Source organism: Chiloscyllium punctatum, chromosome 4 (assembly GCF_047496795.1).
Source record: "Chiloscyllium punctatum isolate Juve2018m chromosome 4, sChiPun1.3, whole genome shotgun sequence".
Lineage (NCBI taxonomy): Eukaryota > Metazoa > Chordata > Chondrichthyes > Orectolobiformes > Hemiscylliidae > Chiloscyllium > Chiloscyllium punctatum.
Window position 1 is genome coordinate 85,248,213 of NC_092742.1, and position 22,832 is coordinate 85,271,044.

At 38.4% G+C, this 22,832-nt stretch overlaps 1 protein-coding gene across 4 annotated transcripts in view; it reads left to right on the forward strand.

Annotated features, from left to right (window-relative positions):
* pcnx1 (pecanex 1) overlaps window positions 1-22,832 on the forward strand; it is a 280,941-nt gene that overhangs the window by 127,991 nt on the left and 130,118 nt on the right. For 3 of the 4 annotated variants that reach the window (XM_072569208.1, XM_072569209.1, XM_072569210.1), the window contains 2 exons: window positions 573-702; window positions 5,874-6,058. The exons of the other annotated variant lie outside the window; for it this stretch is intronic. In XM_072569208.1, the coding sequence (XP_072425309.1) occupies window positions 573-702; window positions 5,874-6,058 (315 nt within the window). The remainder of the gene's footprint in view (window positions 1-572; window positions 703-5,873; window positions 6,059-22,832) is intronic. 4 annotated transcript variants of the gene reach the window in all.

Sequence of the window (22,832 nt, forward strand, 5' to 3'; positions counted from 1 at the left end):
TTCATTAATGTTGTAATTCTAATAAAATTTAGATTTGTGAAACATTCTTGTTTCATTTGTTTGTTTGTTTTAGATTGGGAGGCAAATCCAATCCTCTCTTAACATATCTCAGCAATAAATCTTTGATTAGGGATCTCTGTTTATGAAGCATTTTTTCCGTAGATAGACTGAATCTTCTTCTTTAATGACTTTGGATATCAGTTGAGCTAGCTAAGTTTCATACAAGTAAACTTTTCAGCAGCCACAGCAATTAAAAACTGATTGTTAACATCTTTTTCTGGTACACATATTGGTTTGTGACACATTTTAAGTAATTTGCAGCTGTTAACTTTCAGTTAAATTGACCTGAAACAACTGAGAGAGAGGGTATTGAAGTTCTCTGATGAAATTGACAAAATTTGATCTGTTGCAATGACCTTGAAAATGCCACTTTGTTTTAAAAAAATGATACATTTGGAATTGTCTGTGTGTTTTTAAACAGTTCAGTAACGTGACCAGAACAGAACTGTTCAACCTGATTTTTGAATGAGTTGTTAATGCCTGTCTTGCTTACACCTGTCTTGCTGTGCCAGCCCAAACCACTGATGAGACAGTTACTTTTCGTCGTGAACGCAGTACGTTCAGGCGGCAAGCCGTTCGACGGCGGCACAATGCAGGGAGTAATCCTACCCCTCCAGCCTCGCTCATTGGATCACCTCTCAGGTATGACATGATGACCATGCCACCAATATCTCTTAAATTTTGCTGTCTCCCTCTGCTTTTCTTTTTTTTAAAAAAAAAGTGCTGAAGCATGTTCTATACTTTTCGACTTGCTGCATGACCTCATGAGCATGTTGGCTTGATGAACGTGCATGTTAGCATCTGCTTTGTGCTGTACGTAGAATTTTCGTGGTGCAGATCGTGGAAGATTTAAATTCTCCAACTTTAACATATCCCAAGCCATTATCTGATATTTGGGGTACTCATCTAATTAGTTGGAAAAGTAAATAATTTTTTTCTTGCACTACAAGTTAGGAGTTGTTTGTGTGGATTTTCAATTTATAGTTAACTAAAATACACAAACTATTATTTTGTTTTGCCCATCTCCAGAAAAGTTGCATATTGCACATGGGTTCAAGCATTTGAAATAAATCCTGGAATCTGTCAAAGTACTTGATAAATTCTGATGAATGTTAATTTTTTTAAACAATAAAAACTCAATTTTTATCAACTAAAATCATGACATGCCACTCTTTAAAATTTTGTTGCCAAAATTATGTTCTCCCCTATTATTTGTACAAATTGTTCCAAGGAAGAGGTTGGAATTGGAGCCTGACTGGGATTCAACGCAAGGCGGGGATCAGTGGAATGGTTTATTTGCTAATGGGGAGCAGCCCAAAATTTTGACACAGTAGGTATGTTTTCAGGATTGTAAACCTTCTGAACATTAGTGTTTAATAAATAATCTAATCTATCCACTGCTCCTCATTTGTAAATTTTTGCTGTTAGTAACTAAGGGAAGACATGATGTCACTATATAATCACTGAATGGCTCCCAGTAAATGATTTTCCGTTAAATAACCTGTGAGATAAGTTAATATATGTGTAGCCATTCACATGGGGAAAAAAAAGCTGCTGATACATAATATTTTAAATGTTACGCTATAGATGACAGCTGCGGGAAAGTTGGGTGCAAAACTTCAACTTTGTTAAGAAATGTGTAAGTTATCAGTCCATGAAAAGCTGGCTGTTTTCCCCTTCTCATTGACATGGCAGACTGTGGTACTCACAAGTGACATCTGCAAAGGTAGCAGTGAACTTATGCAGGTGTTTAACTTTTAAAGACTTCATAGCCAAATTTAGTAATACAAAATGCTGGAAACAAACAGCAAGCCCTGCAACTTTTGTGGCAAGTCCGCAACAGAAGAAATGTTTTTCAGGCCAATGGCTGTTCCTCGGAATGAAACAGTTTTGAAGACTGTACAAGCCAAGGGAAAAAAAGAACAAAAAGTAAATTTCAGTGATAGTAAAATAAACTTGTTCTCAATTGATACACATCCAGCCTATTGGGAAACCTTCCAATCTAAGTGGCTTACTTGTATGCCTGTTAATGCTTTTGTCCACTAATTCTTTCATGATCTAACTGTTGACTTTTATCATACAGAATTGTCCTTCATGCTGTTTACTCTTTATTGTGCACACTATGCAGCATTGCCATGTTAAGTACAAATCTGAAGCCCTCATCAGTACATCTCTGTAATTAGCATCTCAAAGTTAGAGAAGAGAGCAATTGAAAGTCCTTGCATGTGATTTTATTTCCCTTGCTTCCTTTGTCTGTGTAGTGTAGCTAAGGTTCAGACTTGCAGTTGTAGTAGTCAGAGTTATAATGCCAACCAGTTTCAACAGAACACCTAGAAACTGTACTTTGTCACTTCAAAGCCACATTCTTTCTCTCAGCGTGCAATTTTTAGATTTTGTAACCAAATTAAAACAGGAGATCCATCTTCTTTTGTTATTAGCAGAGCAACAAATGAAGCTTTGAAGTTGGATCATTTTAAGTGTTTCACTATTGTTCATTCACGATCATTTTAAGCTCTAGAATTTCTTTTGACCTCTGAATAAAAACTTTAAAAGTTACATTGGTGCAAAACAATTATTGAATTATGGATTTGTATTTTTTAAGGAATTTTGCATATCATTTCATGCAACATATTCACTTTTATTATGGTTCTGATTTTGAAATTTAATGGCAATTTCGAAACAGTTTAATCAAATAAAACTCCGTATGTTAATAAGATTGGTAAGGAGACGTATAGTTCTTCAAATTAATACTGTTGGAGGATTCAAAATATTTCACATATGGAATGATGTAGGATTAAAGAATATACATTTAAATTTAAAGTTCCCAAATGAAGTTAGTAATTAGATTTGGGTATGTGGTAAAAACGAATTCTCCTGTTTTAGCACACAGATGAATGAATATTTGTTGTGAATGTTTAGAGAACATGAACAGTTTGTTTTTTTTGTTTTAAGGAAGATCAGAGATAGAACTTCATCTTTCTTAAAATAAAAGCAACAGGGAGAGAAGTAGTCGGTCAGATTTGCCATGAATGTAGTCTTCCTTTTTATAGACTTTGTTAAATCATCGGGTATTCAAATAATTTATTAACTTAGTCAGGACAGCTTAACTTAGCCACACTAAATAAATTTAGCATTAAAACTTGTGATTTAGGGAGGTGGAAACTTTTTTTTTATCAATAGAAAACTCTTTTCTATGAAAGATCCTGCCAAAGAAAAATAAATTAATCATGCAATTCTAGAACTTGAAAAACTTTATCAATTATGTGTTTTCTAAGATCATCCTGCATAGAATAGGAAATAAATTTTACTGGTTTATTTTTATAGGGAATTATGTTGAATTGTGGTTCTTGGGCACATTGATTCTCTGAAGTTGTTCAACTAATGATTTGGTGTGATACAATATCCTGCAAATTTTTACACTGACTGCAAGTAGCACGATCTGCTGCCTTAGTATCTGTAGTTTAGATTACAAACATACGATTTAGGAACAGAAGTGGGTCATTCAGCCTCAGGTCAAAAATCTGCATCCACTGTCTCAGAAGGCACTATTTGAAATTTGCACAATTCTCTGGGAGAAAAGAAGTCTCCTCATCTCTGTCGTACAAGGACATCTACTAGTTTAAAACAGTTACCCCCAAGTTCTGGACTCATCGATAAGAGGAAATGTCATTTCGATATCCACCTTTTTAAAGTCATTCAGAATCTTGTATGTTTCAATCCAGCTATCCCTCATTCTTCCTAAAGTCTATTGAAAACAAGCCCGATCTGTCTAGCCTTTCCTCATGAGAACTGCTTATTAACGAGCCATGCATACAGTTAAAATGGCAACTTCAGAGTGAGTCTGAGAGATAACAAAAATCACTTATTTCATTATAATCTTAGTTTCAGGTACAAATAATAATTACTAATTCGTGTTCCTTTTCATGCATTGGTGTTAAACAATATTCTAAGAAGTGTGTGCATGCATAGAGTTCCAAGGTAACCAGTGTACAAATGCTGTTCGCAGCATTGAATTTCTGTTCCAGAAGGCTACCATGCTCAGAACTTTGATGATGTTCTTTTTAACATCCATGAGGATGTTAAAAGAAATTAGCAGGAACACTGCTGAAAGCTCAGCATTTGTTAATTGTCCTATATTGCCCTTGAACTAAGTGTCTTGTTCAACCATTGCAGAGGGCAGTTTAGAGTGGGCCACAATGCTGTGGGTATGGAGTTACATTTAGGTCAGACCATGTGTGCATGGTGGATTGACTTCCCTCAAGAAGGTTAGTGAGTCAGATGGGTTTTTTATAATGATAGTTTTGTGGTCGTTATTCATACTCCAGATTTAGTGGTAGCGTTTGAAACCATGTCCCCAGAATATTCTCCTGGGCCTCTAGCTTACTAATTCATTACCACCACACCAGTGCCTCCCCAAATCTAGATAGGTCTGGACAACCCAGATAAATAAAGCTTAAGGAGACTTTTTTTAAGAAAACAGAAGAAGGATGAGTTATTTCATCAAATGTTTCTTCTCCTAACATGGTGCAACATATGCATTATTAGCCTCAGCTGCCTGCATTCCCTTGGTCATGTAATCCCTGTGAAAGATTTGAGTTATTAAATGTGCATAAAATCATAACTCAGATGTTGCACGTTACCATATTAGAAATAACACCCCAAAAGTAAAGGAATGGTGGTCACTGTTGACATTTAGTACATGTGGTGGGACGGGTTGGACCGACGGGTTGGTTTCTGTGCTGTACATGTCTATGCTCTAAATGGACAGTGTAGTTTGTTTCTTTGTGCTTGTACAACATGTACTTGAAGGCTGCTATTTCTGATTGATGTTGTATGTACACTTTCCCAAATTTAGTCAGTCCTACAATAAATGGAACAACTAAATTTTATAAGGAAGCACACTCAAAATAAATCTATTTCTGAGCAATGGGTATTATAGCTTTGGGGAATAGCTGTTCTTAGCATTGGAGTCTATGATACATTATCCAGAATCCTGCTTCATGCTCCCATGAAGTACCAACTGACTTAAGCTTGTTTAATCTTTTGCATAGTATACTGGTAAGGGTTCCATTCAGATTTAAAACTAAACTAATCCCCTTCATTTCCCTCTGGTTTTTCTAATTCACACTATATGGAGGTTGGGGGTGGGGGAACATTAGTTTTTAACATGACCATAGTATTTATATTGCAGTGTACACCATTTTAATGCAGATTTTTAAAATGAAATTATTGATAGACTTTGCAATAATTTTGTAATTAGGATTCAGCAAAGCAGTGAGCCACAATGTTCACCTGTTAATATGTTGAATCAGTTCTTAGCTAACCAGTCCCGTTACAAGTCATCTCAAGCTTTCCAATGCAATTTCCACGTTTGTGTTCTCCATTTTATGTACCACAATTGTTTAAGTGCATAGAATTTATACTATATTACACGCAAAGCATTTAAATTACAGCTACGTAAGAGTTGGACATTTCCACTGGGGAGATAAATTAGCATTATTACTTTTTTGTGATGTAACTTAGAAAATTACACCTGCTGATTTTGTGGATGCTGACTCATTGTCTTAAAGCTATTTACTGCTTCAGAAATTTTCTGCCTTGTGCTTGCTTGATACTGTTTGCAATGATTCATTTGATGGGTTTTCTTCTTTGTTTTTGTAAGCATAAAACTGCATGAATTATCCAAATGTTGAACAATCGGTGTGCTGCTTTTGGTTCCGTGCTAATCGGTGCATGATTAACTCTATTATATTCATGTTAACTCTCATTGTCTTTTGACGTGATGTCTTGGTATTCGCTCTTTTTTACCATAGCCTTCAAGATAGTCAGCAGGGTCAGCCAGCTACTTCTCAGATCAAAATACAGTCCCGTCCCCCGTCACAAGCTGCTGTACTTAGTGCTAGCGCCTCCCTACTGGTCAGGAATGGAAGTGTCCATCTGGAAGCATCACATGACAATGCCTCTACTGTTGGTGGCTGCAGCTTACAGGATGGGTTTGGTAGGCAGCTTGGAAGACTACCCAAATTATTTACTGTGCTGTAATAATATAAAATCCTGTTATTAACACATCAGTAAAGAGATAGTATTCCTTTTAGAGAACTGCATCAGCCAATTCAAATCAAAATTAAAACTGGCAATATTACAAGTGTTACATGTGCTGCAAAGTCTTTTCCTGACCTCAGTACTTTAGATGAAGCAGCTGGCAGTGATGCCAGATACTTGTCTACTAAAAGTACACTATTGTAGGAAGTTTGCCTAAATTAATAACATTTGTTTAATGCTCTAAGTAAATTTTGATCGGGTGCAATATTCAACCCAACTTTTAAAAGGATGTACTGTCTCTTTAACTTGCTACTTTTCAGATTCTTCAAACTTAAAAAAGATGATGCACGTTATGAGCATTCAGCAGCTCAAGCATATAAATAAAGATTGAGCGCAAAGACCTCTGGATTGAGCATGCCTATATTTTGATTTGTATTTCAAATCCTTGGATTTTGTTAGGATCAATTGGATAGCATATCTATTACATTTTCTTCATGGAAAACAAATGGAACAGATGCAGTTCAGAAAATTGAAAGTAAGAAGGGAAGGAAAGAAAGAAAAAGGGCAGCTATTTCAATGTTGCAGCAAATGTCAAAGTGTGATCAGGCCAGTTAGTATTTAATTGGCAAGATTGAAGATTTTGTGCTAACACAAGTGAGCTGCATCATCTTTTCTAAGAAAACGAATGGATCTTTGTGTCAAAAATGTGTTTTCTTAATGTTTTGGACTGCTTGAAAACTCATACATAAGACAAAAATTGGCATGAAGGGTGGTTACAATCATTGATCAGAAAAAGAAAACACTGACAAGGAACTCATTGTTTTGTTCCCTTGGGATGATATTCACATTTCAAATTAATTGTTGAAAAGAATCTTCTTTATTACAACTGAAGTACTAATTCTGTTTCAAAGGTCCAATATCTTCCTTTTCTTTTTAAGACAATCTTTGCGTTCAGTTAACAAAACTATAAAACAAGTTATCTGATTGTTATTACCTTATTATTTGAGAATCTTTGCGGAGATAGATTATGCATATCTATTCTTCAAAAGTGCTTAATTGGCTGTGACCCTCATCTTCATTCCCTTTCCCTTGTCTTCTCCCTGAAATAACTTCACAGAGGCTAGTATTCCTCTACCAGTTCACTCTTTATTTACATATGGGGAGTCCTTGACACTGATCCCACTCTATCTGAGCCATCCCTGTGGGTGAACTTCTGTCCTTGCCAGTCAATCAAGGATCCCTGTTTAAGGCTGTTAATCTGGTCAAATCAGGAAATGCCCATTCCAGCCAACCAGGTTCACCTGGCTGACCTTGGTACAGTCACTAAATTACAAGGAGTCATGGAAGACTGCACCACAGGAAAAAAAAGATCCTTTGGCCCATTGAGTCTGCATCAGTCAAAAACAGCCACTTAACCATCCTAATTCCATTTTGCAGCGTTTGGCCTATAGCCTTGTATGCCTTGGTATGGCAAGTGCACACCCGAATACTACTTAACTGTTTTGAGGGTTTCTGCCTTTTCCACCCTAATAGGCAGTGAGTTCCAGATTCCCTGGGTGCAAAATCTTTCCTCTCATCTCCTCCAACTCTCCTGTCCTTTACTATAAATCCATGATCCTATTTATTGATCCTTCCATAAGGCAAATAATTTCCCCCATGCCACAACTCCAGTCTCCTCTGCTCTGAGGAAAACAGCTCCAGTTTATCCAATTTCTCTTCAGAACTAAAATTCTCCATCCCAGGCCTCATTCTGGTAAATCACCCCTCTCCCTCACTGGCCAAGAAAACAAACAGAAATAAGGATTTCATTGACTTATTTGTTATTAGAATTGAGACATTCAGATTGATTGTTTTGCTTTATTTAAACCTCCCTACCACTAGCTTGCTCCTCCAAACATTCCCAAATTTTCCTTGCCCTGTCTCTGGAATTGAAACTTTCTCCTTTCTTTTCCAAACTATCTCCCCTCCTGTTCTCTGGAGCTTCTTTTGTCCATTATGATGTGGAGGTGCCAGTGTTGGACTGAGATGGACAGGATTAAAAATCACATAACACCAGGCTGTAGTCCAACAAGTTTACTTTCGGAATGCTGTTCCTTCATCAAATTGCCAGTGCGCCAGGAGTATACAGAGGACACAGAATTTTTAAGTAAAAGATCAAAATGTCATGCAACTTTGTGATGTATTAGACAAATCTGGATGGTTGTTAAGTAGTTAATCACTTAGAATGGCATCCTCAATTCTGTCTCCACGTAACTATTTATCACTTGACCTGCTCTTCTAGCTTCCCCTCCTAGTAGGGTGAATTATTAGGAATTTTCCTCCTTCAGATTTGCTAACATCTCTCTTTCAAATTTGCTCATATCACTGCTATCCTTTTTAAATAAAAAAATCCTTTGACCCCACACACCTCCAATCTCTCTTTCCTCTCCAAAATCTTCGAATGTGTTGTCCCTTTCCTAAATACATGCCTATCTTTTCAGGAACCCCAGTTTTAATTTCTGCAGACGGTTTTTGTTCTGTTATTTCACTGAAATGCCTTGTAACAAAATCACAAGTCACATCTTGCATGACTGTGACAAAGGTAAATGTTCCCTCTTCACCCTTTTTGACTTGTGCTGCCTTCGACAAGGTTAACTATGCTCTTTGCCTCCACCACCTCTTCCTGGTTTCCAGTTGTATAAGATTGCTCTTACCTAGTTCCACTCTTAACCTAAACTAGAAGGTTTGCAATTGTTGCTGCTCTTCTTCCCACACTGTTGTCTATACTGAACTGCACCCCACTGGGCTCTATCCATGACTTCTCCTATTTCTTATCTACATCCTACTTCTCTCTGACATTATCCAAATCACAACATTGGTTTTCACGCATAAACCCCGTTCTACCTCACTCCTTCCTTGACTACCCTACTGTTGTTAAATTATCGACTGCTTATCTGCCAGCTCGTACTGTATAGACCAAGAATATTTCTGATTTAAGTATATGAAAAGTAAAGCCATTGTCTTTGGTCTCTGCTTCAGAATTTCCCTCTTTTCCATCATTCTCCCTGGCAACTGTCTTTGACTAACCTACGATATTCATAAACCCAATGTTATATTTGACCATGAGATGGATTTCTGACCATCTGTTACCCTCCATCACTAAGAGTGCCCACTTTCACTTCCATGACATTGCACAACTATGCCCTTGTCTCAGCTCATCTGCTGCTGAAACCATCACTCATGCCTTTCCTACTTTTAGATTTGACTATTCGAGAGCACTCCTGGCTGGTTTCCCACATTTTACTCGCTTTAATGTTGACTTTATCCAAACCTCTGCTGCCAGGGTCTTAATTCATACAATACACTATTCAACTATCACCCCGTACTCTGTGATCTCAATGACTTTTAGAATAACATCATCTTAATTTCAAAATTCTCAACCTTGTTTTCAATTTTTTTTCATGACCTCAGTACTCTCTATCTTTGTAACATTCTACAGTCTTATCACCCTGTCAGGATGTCTGCAGCCAACTAATTTTGACCTCTAGTGTATCCCTAGTTTTATCCACTTCGTTGTTCGCTACAACTTCAGATGCTTAGGTCCTAAGCTTTGGATTTACCTCCCTGACATTTCTTTCTCTCCACTTTCAGCCTCCAAACACCCCTTAAAATCTTCCTGTTCTAGTGTTCTATTTCTTTATTTTATAGTGTTGTTCTTACACACCTTTGGACATTTTATTTTATGACAGAAGATATATTTATGTAGGTTGTTGTAAAACCTGTTGGGATTTGCTGTAAGATGCTGTATAAATTAAAGTCTTCCTGTTGTGGTTCTGTTCGCCGAGCTGGGAATTTATGTTGCAGACGTTTCGTCCCCTGTCTAGGTGACATCCTCAGTGCTTGGGAGCCTCCTGTGAAGCGCTTCTGTGACGTTTCCTCCGGCATTTATAGTGATTTGTATCTGCCGCTTCCGGTTGTCAGTTCCAGCTGTCCGCTGCAGTGGCCGGTATATTGGGTCCAGGTCGATGTGCTTATTGATTGAATCTGTGGATGAGTGCCATGCCTCGAGGAATTCCCTGGCTGTTCTCTGTTTGGCTTGTCCTATAATAGTAGTGTTGTCCCAGTCGAACTCATGTTGCTTGTCATCTGAGTGTGTGGCTACTAAGGATAGCTGGTCATGTCGTTTCATGGCTAGTTGGTGTTCATGGATGCGGATCGTTAGCTGTCTTCCTGTTTGTCCTACATAGCGTTTTGTGCAGTCCTTTCTGTTATTTGTTGGCATATGCATACAAAACCTGAGGGCTGGTATGTGAAATTGCATTAACTGCATGTCTTATCAAAGATGATTGGATTTGTTGAATACTACAACCTTGCATTTTACTGAAGAAAATAAAGTGAGATAAAGTTTGAAATGCACTCTTCTGGCAGGACCTGGGGACAGCAAATCAGAATTCATGTTTCAGGGTAATAAACTTCCACCAGAACTGGCAAAAGTTAAAAATGTTACCAGTTTTGAGCAAAGGGAATTTGTGTAAAAGAGCAAAAGATAAAGGTAAGGTTAGAAACATGAAAAATTAAATTACGGAAGAGTTACAAGGAGTGGTGATGGGGCAAGCAGAGAGAAAAAAAAATGAATATAAAAGTAAGGATCCTATGCTTCAGTTATCCAGGATAGATTTGTCTTGGGCAAGGGAATCACTGTTTATCAAGAGTAGATAGTAATGTGGAATTTGAAACAGTCATGGTCTTATTGAATGGTGAAGCAGCCTCTAGGAGCTGAATGGCCTGCTATTCTAACAAATTTGTACATTCGTAAAAACCTTTGGAATATTAGGTGTTTATAGGTGCAGAATATATGAAACAATTGGTAAAGATGGCTGGTGGCACATCAGTGTAGGCAGGCTGGATAGATAGAGTCATGAAGTAAATTTAAAGTAAATCTGGCGACCATTATCATAGATGTAAGAAACTACTCCGAAAGAGCTTGTGAGGCCACATCAAACTATCTTTGTAAACATTTTCAGAAAGTAAATATGAGTGGTGAAAAGCATTGGAGCTGTGCATGTGCTACTAAAAGAGCTCTAACAAATAAGATCTTCCAGAATGGTCTTGGGAAAGATTGAATGGATATATTCCCATAACAGTTATTGTGGAATAATTGTGACAAATGCGATGCATTTGTTTTGAAGGATATAAACAGTTTACAATACATCTTATCAGGAGCAAAGGATGGGATGTGACTATATAAGCACAGTAAAATGAAGGTGATTTAAAAAAAAGCATATCTAAATTTCATGGCAAAAAATAATCAATGGTAACATAGCTAATTATTATTGGGGCCATATTCTAGACCTCCATGCCAAAGCCTTGATGTGGAACCTGCTTAAGTTGAAGAAGGGAACTAGTGACAGACTAATTGTAGAAATTAATAATTTTATCTACAGAAATTTGAAATTGATTGCAACAGTACTGGCATTATCATCCCACATTCTGGCGACCATAACTTTATCAAACAGAACATTTATAAAAATTGAGTAATTTTGCAACTGCACTGTCTCACTGATTTTGATTCAGTGGCTTCTAGGTCTCTTGGAAATAATTTTTTTTAATTTTAATTTAAACTGAAGCAATGCTACCCAAATTATTTAGAGTAGATTTTTATTTCAATTCCCTCATGGGACCTGGGTGCCACTGACTGACTGGGCCAGCATTTATTGCCCAATCCTAACTGCCCTTGATGTCATGAGCTGCCTTCTTGAACCACTACAGTGTACATGATAGACACTCAATACTGATAGGGAGGGAATTCCGGGATTTAGACCCAGCGACCGTGACGGAACAGCAATATATTTTTCAAGTCAGGGTAGTGAATGGCTTGGGAGGGGAGCCTCATTTTCCCCTTCCCCCACCTCACCCTAGTTCCAAACTTCCAGCTCAGCACTGTCCCCATGACTTGCCTGGACTTGTCCTACCTGCCTATCTCCTTTTCCACTTATCCACTCCATCCTCTCCTCCCTGACCTATCACCTTCATCCCCTCCCCCACTTACCTATTGTACTCTATGCTACTTTCTCCCCACCCCCACCCTCCTCTAACTTATCTCTCCACGCTTCAGGCTCTCTGCCTTTATTCCTGATGAAGGGCTTTTGCCTGAAACGTCAATTTCGCTGCTCCTTGGATGCTGCCTGAACTGCTGTGCTCTTCCAGCATCACTAATCCAGAATATGGTTTCCAGCATCTGCAGTCATTATTTTTACCTTGGGAGGGGAGCCGACAGGTGGTGGTGTTCCTATCCATCTGCTGTTCTTGTGCTTTTAGATGTAAGTTGTTGTGGATTTGGAAGGTGCTGTTTAAGGATCTTTGGTGAATTTCTGCAGTACATTTTGTACATAATACACTGTTGCAACTGAGCATCAGTGGGGAAGACGGTGGATGTTTGTGGAAATAATTTGACATTGTTGAAAAAACAAGTATTTCTACCGGAGCCATTTTGCCCGTCATGAAGTTTAAGCCTCATGTTTTAGTCCTGTATGGAATCATTGAGGTTTTCCTCAGTCATGCCCCCCTTTATTTTGCTCAGCACTCAATTATTTGTGGTCTTGGCTTTAACATGTAGCACAGTGTTATTCAATCCCCATTTCTTCGGTAAAACTTTCTAAATAAGGTTTTTCAGCAGTAAGCTGTGGTGTGTGGTTTTATATGATTCATGAACATGAGCAGTATAGATGTGGCTCCCATTACTAGTTTTGTGGTCAGATTTAATTGCAATATCTCAGGTGCCATAGCAAAAATGTGTACATTTTCTGAAAATGAGGTGAAGAGGAAAAAGACTTGTCTATTAAAATTAGTTTAGAGTAGTAACTTCAGAATTGTTTTGGAAGCTTTGACTTGTAAAAAAGGAGCCCAATTCATTAAGTGTTGTGTTGGTTATAATGTAATTGTTCTGCTTTTCTGCCAATGACCAGTTTGTGCTGGCATGGACCATAGATCTTAAAAATGAAAGTCGACTTTTTAGAATAACTGTAGATTAAAATTTTAATTTATTTGTGCACCCTAAATGATTTAGGCATTTAGGCCATCTAAGCAGGTGTGTTATAGATTACTCTTAAATTTCTTGCAATGTGATTGACTTGTTTTTATGAGCATGATGCATTAAGTTGGCAAGTTGTCCTTGAAATTTAAATTTCTTTAGAAGTCCCAATTACTTTGGTTTAATTGAAGCTAAAATTTGAAAACATTTACAGAAATTTGCATATTGGTACATTGACCTTCTGACTCAATAGGCTGAAAACACTTTGGAGGTGTAAGCACTTACATTTACTCAAACTGAAACAATCTTACAACAGTACAGCTCAGAAGGTGGCCATTCAACCTGTCAACTGGTTTCCAATCTGAAAAAGCTCATAATCCTGACTGTCTACTGTTTAATCAATCCTTAATTAATGCTAATACAGTACCCGCAACCATGGGCTTTATTGTTGTGAAATAACCTTTTACATGAAAGCCTTCTGGAAATCCATGTGCAGATAAGGGTTAGTCTTAGGGCCTTAATGATTTGCTGTCTATCTATCAATGATTTGGAGCAAGGGCAGATTGTAACGCATCCAGATTTGCTAATGATACAAAAATAAATGTGAGAGGGCATGTTGTAATGAGAAGTTAAGGAATTTACAAGGGAAATAGGTTGAGTGTGTGGACAGAAGCTTGTCAGATGAAGTTGAATGTAGCAAAGTGTGAGATTGTGGACTTTGGTAGGAAGAATCGAAAGGCAAATTATTATTTAAATTGAGCCAAACTCCAAACAAAATTGCAGCACACTGATCTGGGTATGCTTGTGTATGAAATAAACATGCAGTTACAGCAAGTAATTAAGAGGCAAATGGCGTTTTGGTTTTTATTGCTCGGAGGTTGGAATTTAAGTACGCAAAGGTGCTGTCACAACTGCTCAGGGTGTTTTTGAGGCTGCATTTGGAGTATCATGTACAGGTCTGGTCCCATATTTAAAATAGGATATCCTGACATTGCAGGGAGTTCAAAACAGATTCAATAAGTTTGAGGGGCAACTTTTTCACACAGGGTGGTTCATATGTGGAATGGGAGGGAGTGTTCGATGCAGGTACAGTTACAATATTTTAAAGACATTTAAAATGATTAGGAAAGATTTAGAGAGAGATGGGCCAAATGTGGAAAAGTGGGACTAGTTTAGTTTGGAAAACTTGGCATGGACGAGTCGGACCAAAGGATCTGTTTCCATGCAGTATGACCTGATGACTCTATAAGTCTACACAGGCTGTTTTAAAGAGCAATTCAGTTTGTCCCACTCCCCTATTTGCACCCCACATCCCTGCAATGTCTTTGTCCTTCAAGTATTTAATCCTACTTTATACAGTTGTGAGCAAATTTGTATCCATAAACCAAACAGGCATTCCAAATGCTAACCACTCATGTTGCTGCTTGTTCCTTTGTCAGGGAATAAATCTCTAAATGTATAAACTAAGAACAACAGTACGCTATTTGGCCCCTCTCAACTGCTCCGTCAATCAATAAAATTGTGACTGATCTATTTGTAGTCTGAGTTCCACTTTCCTGCCTTTTCTAATACCTTTTGACTCCCATATTAGTCAACAATCTTATCTATTTCTGCCTTGAAACATCCAATTAACCTGCCTCCTCTGCACGCTGGGGAAAAGACTCTCACAGACACTCCACTTTTTGAGGAGAAAAGAATTACCCCTTTGTCTTGAATAAAGGACTCATTAAAACTAGAGGATAAAGAAAATCTCTCCCACTAGGGGAAACATCCTTTCTGTATCCACCTTGTCAAGTGTCTTCTGCAACTTTATACTTTCAGTAAGATTGCCTCTCATTCTTCTTAACTCCAAAATATGTACGCCCAATCTGTAGAACATTTTCTTATAAGATTAAACTCCTCATCCCAGAGGTCAGGCCTGTCAACTTTCTCTGAATTACTTCTAACGTAATTGTCTCCTTGCTTCAATAAGCAGACCAAAACTATCCTTCAGATGTGACTTCATCAATGCCCAATACAACTGCAGAAAAATCTCCCTAATTCTGTATTGTTTCCCATGCAACGAACAACAACATTCTACTTCTTTCTTAATAACTTGCTGATTAACTTGTGATTCATGTGCCAAGGTACCCAGATCCCTCTGTACCTTAGAGTTCTGCAGTCTCTCCTCATTTAAATAAATTTTTTTTCTTCCTCTCAAAGTTCACAGTTCCTCCACGTTACACTACTGCGGCACAGTGGCTCAGTTGTTAGTGCTGCTGCCTGTCCGTGTCAAGGGCACGGGTTCAGTTCTATCCTCAGGCAGCTGTTTGTGTGGAGTTTGCACGTTGTCGCTATGTCTGCGTGGGTTTCCTTTGGATGGTCCAGTTTCCTCCCCCAGTCCAAAGATGTGCAGGTTAGATGGATTGGCCATGCTAAATTGCCCATAGTGTCCAGGGGTATGCAGGCTAAGTGGATTAGCCATGGGAAATACAGGCCTCCAGAGATGAGGTGAGTCTCTTGGGATATTCTTTGGAGGGATTGTGTGATGGACTGAATGTCCTGCTTCCACACTGTAGGGTTTCTGTAATTCTGACAACTTTTTTTTTCCACTCACGCAATATATCTTACAGACTCATTTTGTCATCTTCACAACTTAAATTTGCTGAAGACAAAGATGAATAGGAAATTATCAATTATAAATTTGCCCTCATCCAAGTCATTAATATAAATTCTAAATGGTTGAGGATCTAGCACTGATCCCTGTGGAATTTTATTAGTTAGATCTTGTCAATCCAAAAATGATCAGCTTTTGACTACTGTTGGTTTCCTGTTAGCTAGTCAATCCTTGATTCATCTTAATTTGTTACTCCCTATATAATAGCTTTTATTTTGTGTAGTAACCTTTGATCATAGAATCATAGAATTTTACAGTACAGAAGGAGGCCATTTGACCTAACGTTTCTGTACTGACTCAAAGTTTGTGAGAAGATTTGTGGCTCGGTTGCTTGTTGTTGTGGTTCTGTTCGCCGAGCTGGGAATTTGTGTTGCAGACGTTTCGTCCCCTGTCTAAGTGACATCCTCCGTGCTTGGGAGCCTCCTGTGAAACGCTTCTGTGATCTTTCCTCCGGCATTTGTAGTGGTTTGAATCTGCCGCTTCCGGTTGTCAGTGCCAGCTGTCCGTTGCAGTGGTCAGTATAATGCCAGAGGAAAGATCACAGAAGCGCTTCACAGGAGGCTCCCAAGCATTGAGGATGTCAACTAGACAGGGGACGAAACATCTGCAACACAAATTCCCAGCTCTGTACTGACTCTTCAAAGAACTACCCATTTAGTCCATTCTCCAGCCCTAAATCCATAGCCCTCCAAGTTAATGACCTGGACAAGCATATGGAGGTTATTGGGCTAGTGTAGGTTAGGTAGGCTTCGGTCGGCGCAACATCGAGGGCTGAAGGGCCTATACTGCGCTGTATTTTTCTATGTTCTATGTTCTGTTCTATATCCAGCACCCTTTTGAAACCTCTTATGGAGTCTCCCGCCACCACTCTCCCAGACTGGCATTACAAATCCTAGCCACACTCTTGAGTAAATAAGTGTCTCCTCATCTCACTCGTAGCTGTCTTGCTGATAGTCGTGAAATTATGATCCCCTCGTTACTGACATACCCGCTAGTGGAAACAGAATATCTTTCTTTACCCTGTCAATTATTCATAATTTGAACACCTCAATGAGGTCACCCCTTTTATCTTGCTTGCCCTAAGCAGAATAAGCCCAATTTCTCGAATCTTTTCTTCTATGTAGGAATCTAAAATCCTTCATTTCTGTTAGCATTCTCATAAATTTCCTTTGCACTTTCTCCAGGGCTTCAACATCTTTCTTTAAGTAAGGTGCACAGAATTAAACACACGACTCCAAATGTGCTCTGACAAATGATTTGTAAAGATGTAGCATCACTTCCTTGTTTTTATACTCTGTTCCTCTATTTATAAACCCAAGGATCCTATAAGCCTTTTTAACAATGGTTTCACCTTGCTTGGCCACCATCAGAGAATTTATGCATTTCAATCCCATGGTCCCTTTGCTCCTGTACTTCTTTCAAAATTGGACCATTCAGCCTATATAGTGCAACCATGTTTCTTCGACCTAAGTGCATTACCGTCAAATATCTTCCAGAAATTTTAAGTACACCACATTCCCTAGTTGTTCTTTATTCATGTCATTCATTACTTTGCCAAGCCCAGTTGACTGTGCCTGTTTGCATTTAGATTGTCTAAGTGCTCTGCTGCAATTTTTTATTATAGATGCTGACATCTTCCTTGTGACAGATGTGTGTCTTGTTTTCTGGCTCTTGACTTTTTTTGAACAGTGAATAGCATTCCCTATTTTCCAATCTGATGGAGCCTTTCCAGAATGAAGTAATTTTGGAAAATTAAAATATTTTAATCTACAATCTCAGCAGTCCCTTCTTTGGGTGATGTCACACAGGACCTGGAGACTTGTCAGCTTTTAGTTCTAATAACTTTCCTATTACCCTTTTGCCAACGATTATGATTGTTTTATCTTACACTCCCTTTCCTATCTTGATGCACACTTACTTCTAGCAATCTTATGGACTACTGCCAGCTTAGTTTAGCATCTTCCTGCATCTGACACCTCCGTTTTGGAGCTTGATTCTCTTTGAGCACAGGGAAAGATGTTTGGTATCTGTTCTTTACTTCCCTGCTTTTCCACCCATGAAAACACTCTTTATTACCAATAAAGTCCCCAGTTTTCATTTGCAGTTACTATCTTGCTCTGCAGAAAATGCTGGCCCCCAAACCCAACCCATTTCTCTCTTTATTCCAATATTGAGTCCTTTTCAGGGTCTCCCAACCCTCCCACTGTGCAAATGAAACTGTCTGCACCCTTGTGTTAATTATAGCATCCACCACAAAGTTGCATGAATGGAATGGACCTCCTTAATCTGTAATCTTTGATGAAGCAGAGGTGAAATTAAACTTCAGCGAGAACACATAATGACTTTCAGTGGATTACCACTCGCTGTTCTTGCTGACTGACCTTCATTTTCTTTTTGACCTTCATAAAAGTCATTCTTTTTTATTGAAAATTGATTGGAATGCAAAATAAGTGACCCATCCACTGTCCCTAGTTTACATCCCTGCCAAAGTTGAATTTATTCTATATTTAGACTTGTCGGAACAGTGAACCACATAGGTATGTTCTTAAGAGTGTTGTTTTGAGAATTTGACTGGTAGGAATCATTTTAAGTGGTCAAACCATGGCACTAAAGAATACAGAAAATACATCAACCTTCTTCCATTTCCGCTTACTTCTCACACCACGACAATTTATTCTTTTCTGTTTTTACGAATTGCCTGTGTCACGAGAGAGAAAAACACAGCCTGGTGATACGTAATGGTAGTCCCCAACCCTAGACTTATATCTTTTTCACTCTGTCTGCTGTGGCCTGGCAATAGTACCCTTGCATTGTGTTAGAAGAATGAGTTCCAATCCCATGCAAGACTTCTGAGCACAAAGTACAGGCTGAGCCATCAGAACAATGCTTTCGGGAGTGCTGTACACTCTCGGGTACCATCTTTAGGTGAGATATTATTATGTGGATATGAAAGATTCCGTGTCAGTATTTCAAAGAAGAGCCAGTGAGTTCTCCACTTTCTCCTGGGCACTGCTCAGCAGCTGTAAACATTGATTTTCTAATCTGGAAAGTTGTAGCATGTATCACAGAGATAGCTCATTGATGGGAAGCAAAAGGCGATGAAGGTTGGATACATTTTAGTTCTTTTCCTGAAGGCTCAATTTTATGCCCATTGCTCTACAATTTTTATGAATGGAGGCAGCAATATAAAACTTGCAGATGCCAGTGTAGTCGATTTATGATGATCATCATTCCAGGCTACAGGATGACGAAACATGGTAGATAGGGTTCAACACAAGAAAGTGGTAACTTTGAAGGTCCAAATATAGAAAACTGAGTACTGTAAGGAATATAGAATGTAAAGGCTAGGAGATCATGTGTAAATATTGTGTGTTAGTGACTAGACCTCAGCTAGAGGTCACTTGTTAGTATTATACCTCAGAAACAGTATAAGGACCTCAGAGGAGACTTGACAGCATTTTACAGAGCTGAGGGGCTAGAGGAGTGAAGAGAGTTTTCAAGGTGATAGTTGAAGGAAAAAGAAATTCTCCTGTTGAATACATTGAAAAGCAGAGATCATAGGTTTAAAATTATTTGAAAAAGGTCAAGAGGGAAGATGAGAATAAATGTTTTCACTCAATGCTTTGCAAAGACCATAAAAGCTGATTCCATATATAGTTATATATGGAAGTTGTACAATTTCTTAAAGATGAATAAATTGGCAGCTGGATTGCCAGCAAAAAGTGAGGCTCTGAGGCAAAGCATGACAGTTATTCCAAAGAGCCAGCAGAGGCACAATGATATGAATGTCCTGCACTTGTGCTTCAAATTTCTATAATCCTATGATTATCAGTGTTGTTTATGGAACCTTCCAATAGGTAAAGTGGCTGCCATATTTCCCACATTATGCACTATTCCACATGTGGGAGATATCTAACCACAAACAGGCCTTTTTAATTCTTGTCTTCTGTCCCTATGTAAAGACCTTTTACATGAAAGGAACATTGGCAAGCTATTGGTGGCTACCCTACTGTTCAGTTTCTTGACGTAAAGCTATGTCTATGAGCAGTGTAAGTTTGAAAAAAATGCACAATCTACATACCAAGAAAATGAGATTGAGGTTTTCATTTGGAATCACAAAATCAGTTTAAGTTCATTTTTTCTGTATATCTTTCATTAATCCTAAAACAGAGTTAAACTATGTAATTTATTCCATGGCATCAATAGCAGAATAATTGAATTGGAATTCAAATTATGAGTAAATTAGTTTTGTATACTGGCTTTACATGGACTTGTAAACATTCACTTCATATGTCTAAATTCACTGTATGCTTTTGTTGCCTGCTTGATGACCCATGTAATATGATTGATGCAATACCAGAGTTTGTGCTGTGTTCTTGTTAACCATAATTGCTATATGCAAGTCAGTGCAAGAAATTATTTTATCATTTCAGTGCTTCAAATACATGTATTTAGTCTATAATACTTCATTCTCTTATTAGTATAGCTAATTTTCATTATAAAGATGTTTAGAACATGTGCTTTGCTTGAACTCATTTAAGGGATTTCTTTGTTTCTGATTCATACGCCATTCAGTATTCAGACTAAAGTTCATGAAAATTCATGATCCGTGCATAACCTGTAACTGTTTTGACCTCTTTAACAGAGGTTTATGTACCAAATTTATGTACCAAAGTGGCATTTAGAAATACTGTAAAACTAGTAAGTGCATACGTTTTGTGCTTAATTTTCCATGTTTTTTGGTACTTCTAATTTTTTTAAATTTGTTATGTGGGTTTCATTGGTTGGTCAGCATTTATTGCCTGTCCCTAGTTGCCCTTGAGAAGCTGCTGGTGAGCTCTCATCTTGAACTGCTGCAGTCCACCTGCTGTGGGTTGACTCAATGACATAGTTATAATTTGAGTAGTGGCCTCCCAAACCTTTTAAAATGTATTCCAGTATGGTAGAATTGGCCATTGACAAAATACATTAGGTTCATGTCAGGTCTGTATAAACATGTTGTACACTCTGGAAAATTCATGTTGTGAAGTTGAGGGGGAATCTGTATACTGTATACTCTATACTGTACTGCAGATGATAAACTCAAAGGATGTTTAGTAGCTCATTGCATTTTTAAAACCAGGCTGGCTTGCATGTGATACTAATTGCTTTTCAGGGTTGTGAATCTTTCATGTTACAAATATGCCCTGAAGAACTGGTGTTGACACAATTCATTTTGGCTTTGTTTCAATAATTGAAATACTCAATGGCATCCAAACCCCAACCTTTCCCCTCAGAATGGAGATACTTGGAAGAGTGGAGACCAGTATTCATAAGTTCATAAGGTATAGCAGCAGAATTAAGCCATTTGGCCCATTGAGTCTGCTGTGCCGTTTGATCATGGCTGATATGCTCCTCACCCCCATTTTCCTGCCTTCTCTCCATATCCCTTCAACCCATTAACAATTAAACACTGTCTAACTCCTCCTTAAATTTATTCCCTGTCCCAGCATCCACCGCACTTTGGGATAGCAAATTCCACAGATTCACAATCTTTTGGGAGAAGTAGTTTCTCCTCCACTCTGTTTTAAATTTGCTACCCCTTATCCTAAGACTGACCCCTCATCATCAATTGCCTCACAAGAAGAAGCATCTGCTCCACATCTATTTTATCTACACCTTTTATCATCTTGAATACCTCAATTTGATCACCCTTCATTCTTTTAAATTCCAGAGAGTATAGGCCTAAACTGTACAATCTTTTCATACAACAAGCCCCTCACCTCTGGGAACAATCCAGTGAACCTCCTCTGAATTGCCTCCAATGCCACGACAATCTTTCCTCAAATAAGGGGACCAAAACTCTGCACAGTACTCCAGGTGCGGTCTCACCAATACCTTGTATAGTTGCAACAATACTTCCTTACCTTTATATTCTATTCCTTTAGCTATAAAAGCCAGCATTCCATTCGCATTCTTTGCTGTACTTGCATGCTAGTTTTTGGTGACTCATGAACAAGTACGCAGAGATCCCTGTGCACAGGAGCACCCCAAAGTGTCTCCCCATGACTTCTACTTGTCCACGTTAAACTCCATCTGACATGCTTTGGCCCACTCTCATAGCTTATCTATTTCCATTTTTAAGATTCTCATTTCCTCGTTGCAGTTTACTGTCCCACTTAGTTTTGTGTCATCTGCAAATTTGGCTATAGAGTCTTTTATCCCTGTATCCAAGTTGTCAGCGTAGATTGTAAATAGATAGGGTCCAAGGACCGAAACCTGTGGAATCCTACAAGTTACTTCTTACCATCCAGAAAAAAAAAACATTTATCCCGACTCTCTGTCTTCTGTCCATCAGCCAGTCACCTATCCAAATTAATAAGTTGCCCCAATCCCATATGATCCAACCTTGTGAGTTAACATTTTGTGCAGCACCTTATCAAATGTCTACCAGAAGTCCAGATAAATTACATCTACTGCATCTGCATTATCTACTTTGCTTGTTATGTCTTCAAAGAGCTCTAACAAATCAGTCAAACATGATTTGCCCTTCATTAACCCATGCTGACTCTGATGGATAGCGTTTTGATTTTCCAAATGTCCCGATATTGCTTCCCTGATAACTGATTCTAACTCTTTCCCACCAACAGATGCTAAACTAACTGGTCTGTAATTTTCCACATTTTATCTCCCTCCCTTTTTGAATGAGGATATTATATTAGGCATTTTCCAATCCACTGGAACCCTTCCTGTGTCCAGGGAATTTTGGAATATTTTAACCAATGGATCTACTATCTCTGCTGCCACTTTCTTTAATACCCTTGGATGTAGGCCGTCAGGCCTGGGGGACCTGTCTGTCCTCAATCCTGATAGTTTGCTTAGTATCTTTTCCCTATCATTGTAAGTTCTACCATATTTATTGCCTTTGACTTGCCCTATTCAACAAGCGTGGTACTATTGTCCTGCACCTGAACACTGAGGCAAAGTATTGATTCAGCACCCCTGCCACCTCAGTGTTCCCTACTATTAACTCTCCAGTTTCATCTTCCAAGGGACTAACATTCACATTAGCGATTCTCTTTCTGT